The sequence below is a fragment of the Silurus meridionalis genome, chromosome 4, assembly GCF_014805685.1.
Source record: "Silurus meridionalis isolate SWU-2019-XX chromosome 4, ASM1480568v1, whole genome shotgun sequence".
NCBI lineage: Eukaryota > Metazoa > Chordata > Actinopteri > Siluriformes > Siluridae > Silurus > Silurus meridionalis.
This window is the reverse complement of record NC_060887.1, coordinates 42,205,509-42,225,508: the sequence shown is the minus strand read 5'-3', so window position 1 is coordinate 42,225,508 and position 20,000 is coordinate 42,205,509. Positions and strand designations below refer to the sequence as shown.

Below are 20,000 nucleotides of genomic sequence, written 5' to 3'. Positions count from 1 at the left end.
AAACTGCTGCAGAGGTTCCTGCTGTTGATGATCGACGGGTCACGACTGTTTTAGCAGCAAAAGGGGACCGACACAATGTTAGGGAGGTGCTCATGATGTTATGCCTGATCATTGTATGTATGTATGTATGTATATGCAGGATCTCCTTATAATTACTGATATTTGTAATTTTTTGCCGCACCCGATCTCACCCCCGCCCCCCTCTCTCACACCCCCCACCCCCAGTTGGAGATCTGGGCTGATGTTCAGGTGTGGCGTCAGGCGTTCACTCAGGTATTCTTTGCCCTGGGTTTGGGTTTTGGCTCCATCATCGCCTACTCCTCCTACAACCAGCGTAATAATAACTGCCACCGAGACTCCATCACCGTCTCCACCATCAACTTCCTCACGTCCGTCCTCGCCTCACTCGTCGTCTTCTCTGTGCTGGGCTTCAGGGCCAAGACCTTATCCAAGGCCTGCATCTCAGAGTATATACACACATGCGCACACACGCACACAAACCCTCAAATGTACACACATGCATACACACAAACACAGGGCACACTATCGCACGCACGCACGCACACAAACACACAAACGCCACACGCACAGAAACACAGGGCACACTATCGCACGCACGCACACAAACACACAAACGCCACACGCACAGAAACACAGGGCACACTATCGCACGCACGCACACAAACACAAACACCACACGCACAGAAACACAGGGCACACTATCGCACGCACGCAAACACACAAACGCCACACGCACAGAAACACAGGGCACACTATCGCACGCACACAAACACAAACACCACACGCACAGAAACACAGGGCACACTATCGCACGACGCACACAAACACACAAACGCCACACGCACAGAAACACAGGGCACACTATCGCACGCACGCACACAAACACAAACGCCACACGCACAGAAACACAGGGCACACTATCGCACGCACGCACACAAACACAAACACCACACGACAGAAACACAGGGCACACTATCGCACGCACGCACACAAACACACAAACGCCACACGACAGAAACGCAGGGCACACTATCGCACGCACACAAACACAAACACCACACGCACAGAAACACAGGGCACACTATCGCACGCACGCACACAAACACACAAACGCCACACGCACAGAAACACAGGGCACACACTATCGCACGCACGCACACAAACACAAACACACACGCACAGAAACGCAGGGCACACTATCGCACGCACGCACACAAACACAAACACCACACGCACAGAAACGCAGGGCACACTATCGCACGCACACAAACACACAACGCCACACGCACAGAAACACAGGGCACACTATCGCACGCACGCACACAAACACAAACACCACGCACAGAAACGCAGGGCACACTATCGCACGCACACAAACACACAAACACCACACGCACAGAAACACAGGGCACACTATCGCACGCACGCACACAACACACAAACGCCACACGCACAGAAACACAGGGCACTATCGCACGCACGCACAAACACAAACACCACACGCACAGAAACGCAGGGCACACTATCGCACGCACACAAACACAAACACCACACGCAGAAACACAGGGCACACTATCGCACACACACAAACACCACACGCACAGAAACGCAGGGCACACTATCGCACGCACGCACACAAACACACAAACGCCACACGCACAGAAACGCAGGGCACACTATCGCACGCACACACACAAACACCACACGCACAGAAACACAGGGCACACTATCGCACACAAACACAGGGCACACTATCGCACACAAACACAAACACCACACGCACAGAAACGCAGGGCACACTATCGCACGCACGCACACAAACACAAACACCACACGCACAGAAACGCAGGGCACACTATCGCACGCACGCACACAAACACAAACACCACACGCACAGAAACACAGGGCACACTATCGCACGCACGCACGCACACAAACACACAAACACCACACGCACAGAAACACAGGGCACACTATCGCACGCACGCACACAAACACAAACACCACACGACAGAAACACAGGCACACTATCGCACGCACGCACACAAACACAAACACCACACGCACAGAAACGCAGGGCACACTATCGCACGACGCACACAAACACACAAACGCCACACGCACAGAAACACAGGGCACACTATCGCACGCACGCACACAAACACAAACACCACACGCACAGAAACGCAGGGCACACTATCGCACGCACGCACACAAACACACAACACCACACGCACAGAAACACAGGGCACACTATCGCACGCACACACAAACACACAAACGCCACACGCACAGAAACACAGGGCACACTATCGCACGCACGCACACAAACACAAACACCACACGCACAGAAACGAGGGCACACTATCGCACGCACACAAACACAAACGCCACACGCACAGAAACACAGGGCACACTATCGCACACAAACACACAAACACCACACGCACAGAAACGCAGGGCACACTATCGCACACACACAAACACCACACGCACAGAAACACAGGGCACACTATCGCACGCACGCACACAAACACACAAACGCCACACACGCACAGAAACAGGGCACACTATCGCACACACACAAACGCCACACGCACAGAAACGCAGGGCACACTATCGCACGCACACAAACACACAAACGCCACACGCACAGAAACGCAGGGCACACTATCGCACGCACGCACACAAACACACAAACGCCACACGCACAGAAACGCAGGGCACACTATCGCGCACGCACACAAACACACAAACACCACACGCAGAAACACAGGGCACACACTATCGCACGCACACAAACACACAAATGCCACACACACAGAAACGCAGGGCACACTATCACACGCACGCACACAAACACAAACACCACGCACAGAAACTCAGGGCACACTATCGCACGCACGCACACAAACACACAAATGCACACACACAGAAACGCAGGGCACACTATCACACACGCACGCACACACAAACACACAAACACAAACACCACACACAGAAACTCAGGGCACACTATCGCACGACGCACACAAACACACAAATGCCACACACAGAAACGCAGGGCACACACTATCGCACGCACGCACGCACGCACACAAACACCACACGCACAGAAACTCAGGGCACACTATCGCACGCACGCACACAAACACACAAACGCCACACGCACAGAAACGCAGGGCACACTATCGCACGCACGCACGCACGCACACAAACACACAAACACCACACGCACAGAAACACAGGGCACACTATCGCACGCACGCACAAACACACAAACACACACAGAAACTCAGGGCACACTATCGCACGCACGCACACAAACACACAAACACCACACGCACAGAAACACAGGGCACACTATCGCACGCACGCACACAAACACACAAACACCACACGCACAGAAACACAGGGCACACTATCGCACGCACGCACACACACACACGCACAGAAACTCAGGGCACACTATCGCACGCACGCACACACGCACACAAACGCACACGCACAGAAACGCAGGGCACACTATCGCACGCACGCACGCACACAAACACACAAACACCACACGCACAGAAACACAGGGCGCACGCACGCACGCACACACAAACACCACACGCACAGAAACACAGGGCACACACTATCGCACGCACGCAAACACACAAACGCCACACACACAGAAACACAGGGCACACTATCGCACGCACACAAACACAAACGCCACACACACAGAAACACAGGGCACACTATCGCACGCACACACAAACACACAAACGCCACACACAGAAACGCAGGGCACACTATCGCACGCACGCATGCACACAAACACACAAACACCACACACAGAAACACAGGGCACGCACGCACACAAACACAAACACCACACGCACAGAAACACAGGGCACACTATCGCACGCATGCACACAAACACACAAACACCACACGCACAGAAACACAGGGCAATACTATCGCACGCACACAAACACAAACACACAAACACCACACGCACAGAAACACAGGGCACACTATCGCACGCACGCACACAAACACACAAACACCACACGACAGAAACACAGGGCACACTATCGCACACAAACACCACACGCACAGAAACACAGGGCACACTATCGCAAACACCACACACGCACACACAAACACAGGGCACGCACGCACACACGCACACAAACGCCACACACGCACAGAAACGCAGGGCACACTATCGCACGCACACAAACACACAAACGCCACACGCACAGAAACGCAGGGCACACTATCGCACGCACACAAACACACAAATGCCACACACACAGAAACGCAGGGCACACTATCGCACGCACACACACAAACACACAAATGCCACACACACAGAAACGCAGGGCACACTATCGCACGCACACAAACGCCACACGCACACACACACACAGAAACACAGGGTACACTATCGCACGCACGCACACAAACACAAACGCCACGCACACAGAAACGCAGGGCACACTATCGCACACACAAACACACAAATGCCACACACACAGAAACGCAGGGCACACTATCGCACGCACACAAACACACACACGCACACAAACACAGGGCACACACTATCGCACGCACACACAAACACACAAATGCCACACGCACAGAAACACACAAACACAGGGCACACTATCGCACGCACGCACAAACACAAACGCCACACACAGAAACGCAGGGCACACTATCGCAACACAAACACAAACGCCACACACACAGAAACGCAGGGCACACTATCGCACGCACACAAACACACAAACGCCACACACACAGAAACGCAGGGCACACTATCGCACGCACACAAACACACAAACGCCACACGCACAGAAACGCAGGGCACTATCGCATGCACACAAACACAAACGCCACACGCACAGAAACGCAGGGCACACTATCGCAAACACGCACACAAACACCACACACACAGAAACACAGGGCACACTATCGCACGCACGCACACAAACACACAAACACCACACGCACAGAAACACAGGGCACACTATCGCACGCACGCACACAAACACACAAACACCACACGCACAGAAACACAGGGCACACTATCGCACGCACACAAACACACAAACACCACACGCACAGAAACACAGGGCACACTATCGCAAACACCACACACACACACACACACGCACAGAAACGCAGGGCACACAATAACGCACGCACGCATGCACGCATGCACGCACACAAACACCACACACGCATACACACAAACACAGGGCACACTATCGCACGCACACAAAGGCCACACACGCCACACGCACAGAAACGCAGGGCACACTATCGCACGCACACAAACACACAAACGCCACACGCACAGAAACGCAGGGCACACTATCGCACGCACACAAACACCACACACAGAAACACAGGGCACTATCGCACGCACACAAACACACAAACACCACACGCACAGAAACACAGGGCACACTATCGCATGCACGCACACAAACACCACACGCACAGAAACACAGGGCACACTATCGCAAACACCACACACGCACACAAACACAAACACACACGCATACACAGAAACGCAGGGCACACTATCGCACGCACACAAACACACAAACGCCACACACACAGAAACGCAGGGCACACTATCGCACGCACAAACACACACAAACGCCACACGCACAGAAACGCAGGGCACTATCGCATGCACACAAACACACAAACGCACACGCACAGAAACGCAGGGCACACTATCGCAAACACGCACACAAACACCACACACACAGAAACACAGGGCACACTATCGCACGCACGCACACAAACACACACAAACACCACACGCACAGAAACACAGGGCACACTATCGCACGCACGCACACAAACACACAAACACCACACGCACAGAAACACAGGGCACACTATCGCACACACAAACACACAAACACCACACACAGAAACACAGGGCACACTATCGCAAACACCACACACACACACACAAACGCAGGGCACACAATAACGCACGCACGCACGCATGCACGCATGCACGCACACAAACACCACACACGCATACACACAAACACAGGGCACTATCGCACGCACACAAAGGCCACACACGCCACACGCACAGAAACGCAGGGCACACTATCGCACGCACACAAACACAAACGCCACACGCACAGAAACGCAGGGCACACTATCGCACGCACACAAACACCACACACAGAAACACAGGGCACACTATCGCACGCACACAAACACACAAACACCACACGCAGAAACACAGGGCACACTATCGCATGCACGCACACAACACCACACGCACAGAAACACAGGGCACACTATCGCACACACGCATACAAACAGAAACACACACGCATACACACAAACACAGGGCACACTATTGCACGCACACAAACACACAAACGCCACACGCACACAAACACAGGGCACACTATCACACGCACGCACGCACGCACACAAAGGAAGACACACGCATACACACAAACACAAACACCACACACGCATACAAGGAGAGACACACGCATACACAAACACAGGGCACACTATCACACGCACGCACGCACACACACAAACGCAGGGCACTATCGCACGCACACACACACACACACGCATACAAGGAGAGACACACGCATACACAAACACAGGGCACTATCGCACACACAAACGCACACGCACACAAACACCACACACGCATACAAAGAAAGATACACACAAACGCAGGGCACACTATCATGCACGCATGCACACAAACACCACACACAAACACAGGGCACACTATCACACGCACGCAAACATCACACACGCACAAACACAAACACAGGGCACACTATCGCACACATTCACACAACACCACACACGCATACACACAAACACAGGGCACACTATCACATGCACGCATACACACAAACACAGGGCACACTATCACACGCACGCATACACACAAACACAGGGCACACTATCACACGCACGCATGCACACAAACACACACGCACACACACACACGCATACAAGGAGAGACACACGCACGCATGCACACAAACACAGGGCACACTATCGCACGCACGCACGCACACAAACACCACACGACAGAAACACAGGGCACACTATCGCACACACACACAAACGCCACACGCACAGAAACGCAGGGCACACACTATCGCACGACACAAAACACACAAACGCCACACGCACAGAAACGCAGGGCACACTATCGCACGCACACAAACGCCACACGCACAGAAACACACAAACGCAGGGCAATACTATCGCACGCACGCACGCACACAAACACAAACGCCACACACACAGAAACGCAGGGCACACTATCGCACGCACACAAACACACAAACGCCACACGCACAGAAACACAGGGCACACTATCGCACGCACGCACACAAACACACAAACACCACACGCACAGAAACACAGGGCACACTATCACACACACGCACACAAACACACAAACACCACACGCACAGAAACACAGGGCACACTATCGCAAACACCACACACACGCATACACACAAACGCAGGGCACACAATAACGCACGCACGCATGCACGCATGCACGCACACAAACACCACACGCATACACACAAACACAGGGCACACTATCACATGCACGCATACACACAAACACAGGGCACACTATCACACGCACGCATACACACAAACACAGGGCACACTATCACACGCACGCATGCACACAAACACCGGGCACACACGCATACAAGGAGAGACACGCACGCACGCACACAAACACAGGGCACACTATCGCACGCACGCACGCACAAACACCACACGCACAGAAACACAGGGCACACTATCGCACACACACACACAAACGCCACACGCACAGAAACGCAGGGCACACTATCGCACGACACAAAACACACAAACGCCACACGCACAGAAACGCAGGGCACACTATCGCACGCACACAAACGCCACACGCACAGAAACACACAAACACAGGGCACACTATCGCACGCACGCACGCACACAAACACAAACGCCACACACACAGAAACGCAGGGCACACTATCGCACACACAAACACACAAACGCACACACACAGAACACAGGGCACACTATCGCACGCACAAACACACACACACACACACAGAACACAGGGCACACTATCGCACGCACGCACACACACACAAACACCACACACAGAAACACAGGGCACACACTATCGCACGCACAAACACACACACGCACACACACAGAAACACAGGGCACACTATCGCATGCACACAAACACACACACGCATACACACAAACACAGGGCACACTATCACACACACGCACACACACACACGCACACACAAACACACACGCATACAAGGAGAGACACACGCACGCACGCACACACACACAGAAACACAGGGCACACGCACGCACGCACGCACGCACACAAACACACAAACGCCACACGCACAGAAACGCAGGGCACACTATCGCACGCACACACAAACACACAAACGCCACACGCACAGAAACGCAGGGCACACTATCACACGCACACAAACACACACGCACACAAACACAGGGCACACTATCGCACGCACACACGCACACACAAACACACACGCATACAAGGAGAGACACACGCACGCACGCACGCACACAAACACACAAACGCCACACGCACAGAAACAGGGCACACTATCGCACGCACAAACACACAAACACAAACACCACACGACAGAAACACAGGGCACACTATCACACACACGCACACAAACACACAAACACCACACGCACAGAAACACAGGGCACACTATCGCAAACACCACACACACACAAACACACACACGCATACACACAAACACAGGGCACACACTATCGCACGCACACAAACGCCACACGCACAGAAACACAGGGCACACTATCACACGCACACAAACGCCACACGCACAGAAACACACAAACACAGGGCACACTATCGCACGCACGCACGCCACACACACAGAAACGCAGGGCACACTATCGCACGCACACAAACGCCACACGCACAGAAACACAGGGCACACTATCGCGTGCACACAAACGCCACACGCACAGAAACACAGGGCACACTATCACACGCACGCATGCACACAAACACCGGGCACACTATCACACGCACGCATGCACACAAACACCGGGCACACACGCGCATACAAGGAGAGACACGCACGCACGCACACAAACACAGGGCACACTATCGCATACACGCACGCACGCACGCACGCACGCACACAACACCACACACTCATACACACAAACGCACGCACACACACTGGCAGACTAAATGAGCAGCTTTGATTTACGCATTTATCTCTAACACACATTGAATTCAGAAAGTATTCAGACACTTCACTATTTTCAATGTTCTGTTACAGTCTGACACTACAGTCATTCACATTGATTTCTTCTTAATATACACTGGTTTTAAAAATTCTAGAACTTTCTGTACATTTAATAAAATAAAAAGAACTGAAATGCACATGTACATAAGTATTCAGACCCTTAAGACAACACTTGAAAATAAGCTCAGGTGACTCGCATTTGTTTTGTTCAGTATTTGGTGTGACCTCAAAACAGCATCAGTTCTTCATGTTCCACTTACATACAGTTTTTAAAGGAACTCAGCAGGTAAGCTGTTCCAAACATCTTTAAGAACACAGATCTTTTGTGGATGTAGGCTTCCTACTTCTGTGGAGGCCAAAGCTATCACTTCCAGGACTCCTTGTTGTTCTCTATGCTGAAAACAGTTCTTAATGTTATCTATTCATCTTATTTATTCTTTATCACCACATGACCTGTGTAAAGCTACTTTAAAACATTTGTCCATTGTTAAAAGCGCAATACAAATAAAAATGATTTTTTAAAATATTTCTGACATCAGTCCAGACCTGCTGCCATTTTTCTGCCCCAGTTCCTCTGTTTTTATGAGCAGTTCAGTCTCTTAGCCTTGTTTCCATGTTTTGGCCAGACCTCTCCACATATTAGCTCGATGTAACTGGTTCCACTGGTTTCCTCCATTTCTTTGCTGATGGCACTGCTGGACATCTTCTGATGTTGAAGGGAAGTAAGCGAGATGTGTCTTTTATCCACCACATTAATTCAATTAAATTCCTGTTTATTTTTATTGCGCTTTTAATAATGAACATTGTCTCAGGGCAGCTTTACACAGATAATGTGGTGAAGGAAGGAAAAACTCCCTGAGATGCAAAAGGAAGAAACCATGAGAGGAACCAGACTCAAGAGGGAACCTCAGCCTCATCTGGGTGCCACTGAATGTCCATTTGTTACAGATAAACGATGTTGAGGTGCAGTGATGGAGATCAGAGCAAACTGTAGTCCTGAGTCAGTGTAGCAGACTGTTGATATTAACTGCAGTCCAATTCCATCCTCAAAGCTCCTGTTCTTACTCTAAAATTCCTTGGAACCACCCAAGGCTTTGATGAGAAACATCTCCAGCTGCACAGAGTCGCCTCCAAACGAAGAGAACATCATCCAGAGGCAGACCGGACGAAGTGGGAAGATCGGTGGAGGGAAGAGGGCAGGAACAGTGATCACTGGAACCTCAGGAGCATGTTTAACATGAGGATCTCTGGGATAAGTGACGACCCACCACACCACCATCAACAAACCTGAGTGAATGTGTGAGAGTGAGGAGACGACAGCATCCAAATATCCAAGTTCACCAAACACTCCATATCCATGATCCCTCCAGATCTGCTCCTTTACCTCACAAACACCTACTGACTAAACACTCCACTAAATAAATGTGTTCAGCCTCGACTTGAACACTGAGACTATGTCTGAGTCCCGAACACTGATTGGAAGGTTGTTCCATAACTGTAGGGTTTATAAGAGAAACATCTGTCCCCTGCTGGAGTCTTCATTATTTAAGGTACCAACAAATAGACTGCACCTTTTGATCTAAGTAGGCATGGGGCATTACATTTCCTTGGTTGACCACTGTGTCTACGCTGCTCAACATCGCCCATCCCATTTCTTTGTGCTTCTTTAAAACAGCTTGAAGAGCACATATTGAAACCCCAGTGTGCTTTGAGAGCTGTGTGCTGGGAGAGAACTACCTTGTCTCTTGTTGCTGTGCTCTGTCTTGCCATGGTGTAGGACCTGTGACATGAAACTGTCTTCCACAATCTCACCCAAGTAGCAGAGTTTGGCTCCTCACCCAGTCTGAAGCTCCTACATAGTTTTTTCCGTTTCACTTCATGACTGGGTTTCAAACTACAGATGAAATTGATGATTATCAGCACCTGCTTGGTAGAATTGGTTCATCATACAATACTATCTGGTTCATCACTGAACTATTATCAGCATAGAGACGAACATGGAGGTGATGATTTTGGCCTCCACAGAAGTGAGAAGCCTACATCCACAAAAGATCGAAGTTCTCCCAGCTGCCACCTGTTAGTGTAACGTGAAGGTGTCACACCAAAAAGAGTACCGGAAGTGCAGAACAAACCCTTTCCCGGGCTGAGACATGCTAATAGAATAGCCTTTATTTGTCACATATACATTATAGCACAGTGAAATTTGTTCTTTGCATATCCCAGCTTGCTTGGAAGCTGGGGTCAGAGCGCAGGGTCAGCCATGATATGGTGCCCCTGGAGCACAGAGGGTTAATTAATGCGACTATGGTAAAAAGTCCAGCAGTACTGATTCTGAAGGTTTTGGGGAGATTAGATTGACATGGCAGCACATAGAGGCTGAAATCTGATTGGACAAAAAATCTAACCTCCACATACACGTACTGGAAGCAGTGCAGCCGAGAGAAACACTACCACATGAAGAAAATAAACTGATGGGAATAAATTAATACAATTTCATGAAACATTTTTAGGTTGTAAATGTAGATCAGTGCTTCTGATGGTGTTTAGGCCAGCACAGAAGGCTTTGCTGACCCTGATGCCCCGCCACTGGTGTAATGGTGTGTCTGTGTGTGTTTTTTGCAGGAATCTAAAGCTGTTATCTGAAGTGGCCTTGTCCTCTGTTTCTTCATCCCCTCTTCTCATTAACATAACAGAGGTGGAGCTTATTTCTGTGGAGACATATAAACACTGGTATGAAGTGGAGGGTCATCAACTCAACCTTGCTGGGTACAACATCAGCAACTGCAGCCTGGAAGATGCCATGAACAAAGTACCAAAAGATGATATACGTCTATACATCACATAAATACTATAGACTTTATATGGTGTCATTGTGTTTATAAACACTTAACATCACATAAATACTATGGACTGTATAAATACAATAACACTGTATAAACACTACACATCACATAAATACTATATATAGTGTTATTGTATTTATAAAGTCTATAGTATTTATGTGATGTGTAGTGTTTATACAGTGTTATTGTATATATAAAGTCTAAACACTACACATCACAAATACTACTACTTCTTCTTTCAACTGCTCCCATTAGGGGTCTCCACAGCGCATAATCCGTCTCCATCCCCCCCGTCCTCTACATCTGCCTCTTTCACATGAACTAACCTGCATGTCTTCCCTCACCACATCCATAAACCTCCTCCTTGGTCTTCCTCTTTTCCTCCTTCCTGGTGGCTCCATCCTCAGCATTCTCCTACTGATATACCCAATGTCCCTACTCTGCACATGTCCAAACCATCTCAATCTCACCTCCCTCACGTTGTCTCCAAAACGTCCTACATGTGCCGTCCTGCTAATAAACTTATTTCTAATCCTGTCCATCGTCGTCACTCCCAACGAACATCTCAACATCTTCAGCTCTGCTACCTCCAGCTCCACCTCCTGTCTTTTACTCAATGCCACTTTCTCTAATCCATACATCATCTCAGGTCTCACCACAGTCCTATAAACTTTCCCTTTCACTCTCACAGACACTCTTCTATCACAAATCACTCCTGCTATCACTCTTCTCCACCCACTCCACCCTGCCTGCACTCTTTTCTTCACTTCTAACACACTCTCCATTACTTTGCACTGTTGACCCCAGGTACCTGAACTCCTCCACCTTCTCCACCTCTTCTCCTGCAACCGCACCTCCACTGCCCTCCCTCTCATTCACACACATGTACTCTGTCTTACTCCTACTGACTTTCATTCCCCTTCTCTCCAGCGTGTACCTCCACCTCTCCAGGCTCTTCTCAACCTGCTCCCTACTCTCACCACAAATCACAATATCATCCACAAACATCATAGTCCAGGGAGACTCCTGTCTGACCTCGTCCGTCAACCTGTCCATCGCCACTGCAAACAGGAAAGGGCTCAGGGCCGATCCTTGATGCAATCCAACCTTCAACTTGAACCAGTCTGTCGTTCCTACTGCACACTTCACTGCTGACACACTGTCCTCATACATGTCCTGCACCACCCTCACATACTTCTCTGGCACACCTGACTTCCTCATACAATACCACAACTCCTCTCTCCACCCTGTCGTACGCTTTCTCTAAATCCACAAACACACAATGCAACTCCTTCTGACCTTCTCTATACTTCTCCATCAACATCCTCAAAGCAAATACTGCATCTGTGGTGCTCTTCCTCGGCATGAAACCATACTGTTGCTGACAGATGGTCACCTCTTCTCTCAGCCTGGCTTCCACTACTCTTTCCCATAACTTCATGGTGTGACTGATCAACTTTATTCCCCTGTAGTTACTGCAGGTCTGCACATCTCCCTTATTCTTAACGATCAGTACCAGCACACTCCTTCTCCATTCCTCAGGCATCTTCTTACCTTCCAAAATCCTGTTAAACAACCTGGTTAAAAACTCTCTCCTAAACATCTCCATGCTTCTAAAGGTATGTCATCTGGTCCAACCGACTTTCCATTCTTCATCCTCTTAATCGCTGCTCTCCTTACTAATCCTTTCCACTTCCTGCTTCACATCTCCACATCATCCAACCTTCTCTCTCTCTGATTTTCCTCATTCATCAGCTGCTCAAAATACTCCTCCACCTTCTCAACACACTCTCCTCACTAGTCAACACATTTCCATCTCCATCCTTTATTGCTCTAACTTGCAGCACATCCTTCCCAGCTCGATTCCTCTGTCTGGCCAATCGGTACAAATCCTTTTCTCCTTCCTCAGTGTCCAACTTCTCATACAGCTCCTCATATGCCTTTTCCTTTTTCACCACATCCCTCTTTACCTGCTGCTGCATCTCCTTGTTCTCCTGCCTACTTTTCTCATCACTCTGTTTATCCCAATTCTGTTTCTCCAACCTCTTTCTCCTTCTGCTCTCCTGCACTTCCTCATTCCACCACCATGTCTCTTTGCCTTCTTTTCTATTTCCAGATGTCACACCAAGAACCTTTCTAGCTGTCTCCCTCATCGCTCCTGCAGTAGTTCCCCAATCATCCAGCACTTCTTCACCACCACCAAGCTCCTGTCTGGCCTCTTCCCTGAACCTCACACTATAGTCCTCCTCCTTCAGTTTCCACCATCTTATTCTTCTTTCAGTCCTCACTCTCCTCCTCTTCTTCTTCACCTCCAAAACCATCCTACAGACCACCATCTGATGCTGTCTAGCTACACTGTCCCCTGCCAAAACCTTACAGTCTCGATCTCCTTCAGGTTGCATCTCCTACATAGAACATAGCCCACCTGTGTGCACCTTCCTCCACTCTTATACGTCACCCTATGATCCTCCTCCTGCTTCTTAAAATACGTGTTCACCACTGCCATTTCCATCCTTTTAGCAAAATCTACCACCATCTGCCCTTCCACATTCCTCTCCTTAAAACCATACCTACCATCACCTCCTCATCACCTCTGTTCCCTTTACCTACATGTCCATTAAAGTCTGCCCCAAACACCAATTTTTCATTCCTAGGTTCACCTTCTACCACTTCATCTAACTCACTCCAGTGCATAAGCACTGATGACATTTATCATCATCACGCCTTCATCTTCCAGCTTCACGTTCATCACCCTATCAGAAACTCTCTTCACCTCCACTACACTCTTACTGTACTCTTCCTTCAGAATCCCCCCTACACCATTTCTCTTCCCATCCACACCATGACAGAACAGTTTAAACACCTCCTGCTCTTACTCCCTTTCCACTTGTTCTCCTGAACACACAGCATATCTACCTTTCTCCTCTCCATCATATCAGCTCCCTCTCTCCCTTTACCAGTCATAGTACCAACATTTAAAATACCAACCCGAACCTCCACTTCTCCTCCACTTCTCCTTTCCCTGCTGTCTCTGTAGACGTCTTCCTCCTCTCCTTCTCCTCCTTCAGCCAACAGTAGCACAATTTACACCAGTACCCTGTTGTTAATGATACCTGTGGCAGTCATTGGTAACCCGGGCCTCGACCGATCCACTATGAAATTCTTAATCGTGAACCGCATATTAGATTTGCCACGTTTTACGCTGGATGTCCTTTCTAACACAAACCTCCACATTTATCCAGACTTGGGACCGGCACTAAGAGTGTACTTGCTTGTGCAACACTAATGGTTGGGTTACACATCACAAATACTATAGACTTTATAAATACAATAACACCATATAAACAATACAAATCACATAAATACTATAGATTTTATATGGAGTTATTTATAAACACTATACATCACATACATGTCTTATTCTGTCTCACTCTCTGTGTCTCTCGCTCTCTGCGTCTCTCAGGGGGTGGAGGGGACAGGTCTGGCGTTTATAGCCTTCACTGAGGCGATGACCCTGTTCCCTGCGAGTCCCTTCTGGTCAGCACTGTTTTTCCTTATGCTCCTCAACCTGGGACTGTCTACGATGTTCGGAACCATGGAGGGGATCCTCACACCCCTGTCAGATACCTTCTCCTTCCTGAGAAAACACAAACTCATATTCACAGGTACACACACACACATGTCAGATACCTTGTCCTCCATGAGAAAACACAGTTGCTGGTTGTGACTCTCTCTCTTTGCTCCTGCAGTGTGCAGTTGTGTGTTGGCATTCGTGGTTGGTTTGCTCTTCACACAGCGATGTGGGAATTATTTTGTGGCGATGTTTGATGATTACTCTGCCACACTGCCACTCATCATTGTCGTCGTGTTCCAGACCATCAGTGTTGCCTGGGTGTATGGAGCAGACAGGTACAACAGTGTGTGTGTGTGTGTGTGTGTGTGTGTGAACACTGTGTGTGTGTGTGTGTGTGTGTGTGTGTGTGTGTGTGTGTGTGTGTGTGTGTAATATCCACCGTGCATGTGGTACCTGGGCCTTCAGTGAGGACGTACCCAACTTAATCCACCTCTTAATACCCCCACAATCACGTCGCAATTATAGAAACTATCAATAATCAATATTTGTCTAATAACATGACAAAAACATTAAAATGTAAATAAAACACAACTTACTCAGATACAGACTCATAATGTGCAGCGCCCCTCAGAGGCAGTAATCCAGTGGTACCGCTCGTATTCACTGGTCTGGAAGTGGAGAACAAACCCTTTCCCGGGCTGAGACACACTAGCTAGCTTCAGGGTTCTCTTTATGAAGAGAATAAACTGTTGGGAATAAAGGAATACAATTTCATGAAACAGATTTATGTAGTAAATGTAGGTCAGTGCTTCTGATGGTGTTTATGGCAGAATAGAAGTATTTACTGGCCCTGATGCCCTGCCACTGGTGTATTATTTATATATATATATATATATATATATATATATATATATATATATATATATATATATATATATATATATATAAAATGTGTATATATTTACGTTTGTGTGTTCATTGTGTAACACAGATCATTGCGTGGTGTGCGTTGCTGATTGTGTGTGTTTTATTTATTTTTTTATTTAACCTTTATTTTTACAGGCAAGTCATTAAGAACAAGTTCTTATTTACTATGGCAGCCTGTGTGTGTGTGTAACAGGTTCCTGAAGGATATCACACAGATGCTGGGTCGGCCGGTGTGTGTGGTGTATAAGTATCTGTGGAAGTATGTGTGTCTGTTGGCCATGTTGACTCTGCTGACTGCCAGTCTACTGAACATGTGCCTCAAGCGACCACAATACACAGCCTGGAACAGAAATACGGTACACACACACACACACACACACACACACACACAGTCTGTCTGTCTCACTCCCGCTCTGTTTCCCTCACTGTGTCAGTCTCTGTCTCCTTAACTGTCTCCCTCACTCCCTGTCTTCTTAACTGCCTACCTTTCTCACTGTCTTATTGTCTTTCTCCCTCCCTATCTGTCTCACTCCCTCAATGTCTCCTTCACTCTCTGCCTCATGCTATGTCTCATTATCTGCCTCACTCCCTCACTGTCTCTCTCTCTCAGGCATCAGAAGTGCATTTGCCGTATCCTGATTGGGCATTGGCTGTGCTCTCGTCACTTATCATCATTGCAGTACTACCTGTTCCTCTGGGTTACGCCCACTTTGTGTTACGGCAGCGTTTCAGCCAATCAGCTCTCGACACCGAGGCAGGATATGCCCCCTGCAGCACCACGGACCAGGACTCCGCCCCTTTAAGCACACCACTGAACACAGATGTGGATCCTACCTCCTCTACATTGGCTGAGGAGGGCTACAGACTCCTCCCACAAACAGGGGAGGAGGAAGGGGAGGAGTCTACAGGAGTATGAGCTGGAGAGATAAATTACAGAAAAAGCAAACAGAAACATGCAGAGATTTAACTCTTCATACTCTGTTAGAAACTCTTCATCCCTTCTGCTGTTAAAGGTGTTCTAAACATCTTACCCACACACACACACACACACACACACACACACACACACACACACACACACACACACACACACACACACACACACACAAGACTGTTAATCTGTAACATTAAAGGTGTACTAAACACCTTACACACACACACACACACACACACACACACACACACACACACACACACAAAACTGTTAATCTCTGTAACATTAAAGGTGTACTAAACACCTTACACACACACACACACACACACACACACACACACACACACACACACACACACACACCTCTCTCTCTCTCCCCAGTGTCACCTGCCTCTCTCTCTCTCTCTCTCTCTCTCTCTCTCTCTCTCTCCTCCTCAGTGTCACCTGCCCTTTCTATTTCCTCCACCAGTGTCACCTGCCCCTCTCTCCCTCCCCAGTGTCACCTGCCCCTCTCTATTTTTTCTCCCAGTGTCACCTGCCCCTCTCTATTTCCTCCCCAGTGTCACCTGCCTCTCTCTCTCTCTCTCTCTCTCTCTCTCTCTCTCTCTCTCTCTCTCTCTCCCCAGTGTCACCTCTCTCTCTCTCTCTCTCTCTCTCTCTCTCTCTCTCTCTCCCCAGTGTGATTTTTCACAATATAAATAATGTTTTCCAGAATTCCTTTTTTATTTTATTTTATTTTTATTCAATTTTTGTATAAATTCTGTGGATGTTTCATAACTTTATACATTTTTTACAGTGTGTTTGTGTGTGTGTGTGTGTGTGTGTGTGTGTGTGTGTGTTGAATGGAACTTAGCCGATTCCCCATAGTTCTATTTTATACATTCATTGTATATAATGTGTTTGCATACACACACACACACACACACACACACAATTTTGATTGTTGTTTTAAATGTAAATGTAAGCCTTACTTTCAGTTTCCATGGAGACGGGTTGTTATAAACCTGCTGCACCTTTTAAAAGAAAGTTTACATCCAAACACATTTATACGCAATTCTATTTATTTCATATCGAATTTACAGACACACGCACACTTTTGTTAAATTGGTTTTATATATAGGTCACAGGTGTGTGTGTGTGTGTGAGTGTGTGAGTGAATCGTTTTGTGTTTATTATAAATAAAAGTGCTGGTGATTGATGTAATATTTCGTTAAATTTCACCTGGTATTAAATTATCATGATTGTACAAATGTTTTCTTTTTTTTTTTTTCTCTCTCTCTCTTTCTTTCTTTCTTTCTTTCTTTCTTTCTTTCTTTCTTTCTCTCTCTCTCTCACACACACACACACACACACACACACACACACACACACACACACATGTACTGGTATCTCTATTTGTCTTTAGTGTGTTACTATAATAACTCCATATAAACTTAAGGTCGCTCAGTGACCTTCTGGATTCTACTGAAATAAAATCCAGCATTAATGTTCATTAGAAATATTATTCACTGCGAGCGCCAACAAAAAACACAAAACAAATCAATTACTAATAATGTCATAAAACACGAAACTGCCTGTTCATACCTCAATACACACTGCCATGCTACTGTTCTATATGCCAGTTTGTGTGTGCGTGTGTGTAAAATTGTCTGGAGAATTGGATTGTCTTGGTTGCAGGATCCACCCTGGAAAACAATTGATGTACAACAGCAGAAAGTGAGATAGAGAATACACAGATACACCTGAGCTGCAGGTAAACTTTATTATCTATATATACATTAAACACACACACAACTGGACTTATGTGTTTGTTGCTGCATTATCCATGCTTTTGGTTTTAGTTGTGTAATATTGGTGTGTTTGTGTTGTTTCTAAACATTTGAAAGGACTATACTCATTTCTACTTCTCTGTGTGAGACAGATGTGTTGCTGCATAATCCATGCTTTTCTGTATCCTGAAATAAGTTTGTTTTTGTAATTGTGTTTATTTTAGACTTGTACTGATTCAGTTCTTCCAAAGACTCGAATGGACTATACTTCCCTTTACACACACACACAAACACACACACACACACACACACACACAAAACTGTTAATCTCTGTAACATTAAAGGTGTACTAAACACCTTACACACACACACACACACACACACACACACACACACACACCCACCTCTCTCCCCAGTGTCACCTGCCTCTCTCTCTCTCTCTCTCTCTCTCTCTCTCTCCTCCTCAGTGTCACCTGCCCTTTCTATTTCCTCCACCAGTGTCACCTGCCTCTCTCTCTCTCCCCAGTGTCACCTGCCCCTCTCTATTTTTTCTCCCAGTGTCAC

At 47.9% G+C, this 20,000-nt stretch overlaps 1 protein-coding gene across 2 annotated transcripts in view; it reads left to right on the top strand.

The window, feature by feature from the left end:
* Positions 1-17,819, top strand: part of slc6a16b (solute carrier family 6 member 16b) — a 27,972-nt gene extending 10,153 nt beyond the window's left edge. For both annotated transcript variants that reach the window (XM_046847436.1, XM_046847437.1), the window contains exons 7-12: positions 226-467; positions 12,012-12,198; positions 15,696-15,897; positions 15,982-16,141; positions 16,927-17,089; positions 17,344-17,819. In XM_046847436.1, the coding sequence (XP_046703392.1) occupies positions 226-467; positions 12,012-12,198; positions 15,696-15,897; positions 15,982-16,141; positions 16,927-17,089; positions 17,344-17,649 (1,260 nt within the window). In that variant the 3' untranslated portion in view covers positions 17,650-17,819. The remainder of the gene's footprint in view (positions 1-225; positions 468-12,011; positions 12,199-15,695; positions 15,898-15,981; positions 16,142-16,926; positions 17,090-17,343) is intronic.
* The last annotated feature ends 2,181 nt before the right edge of the window (positions 17,820-20,000 follow it).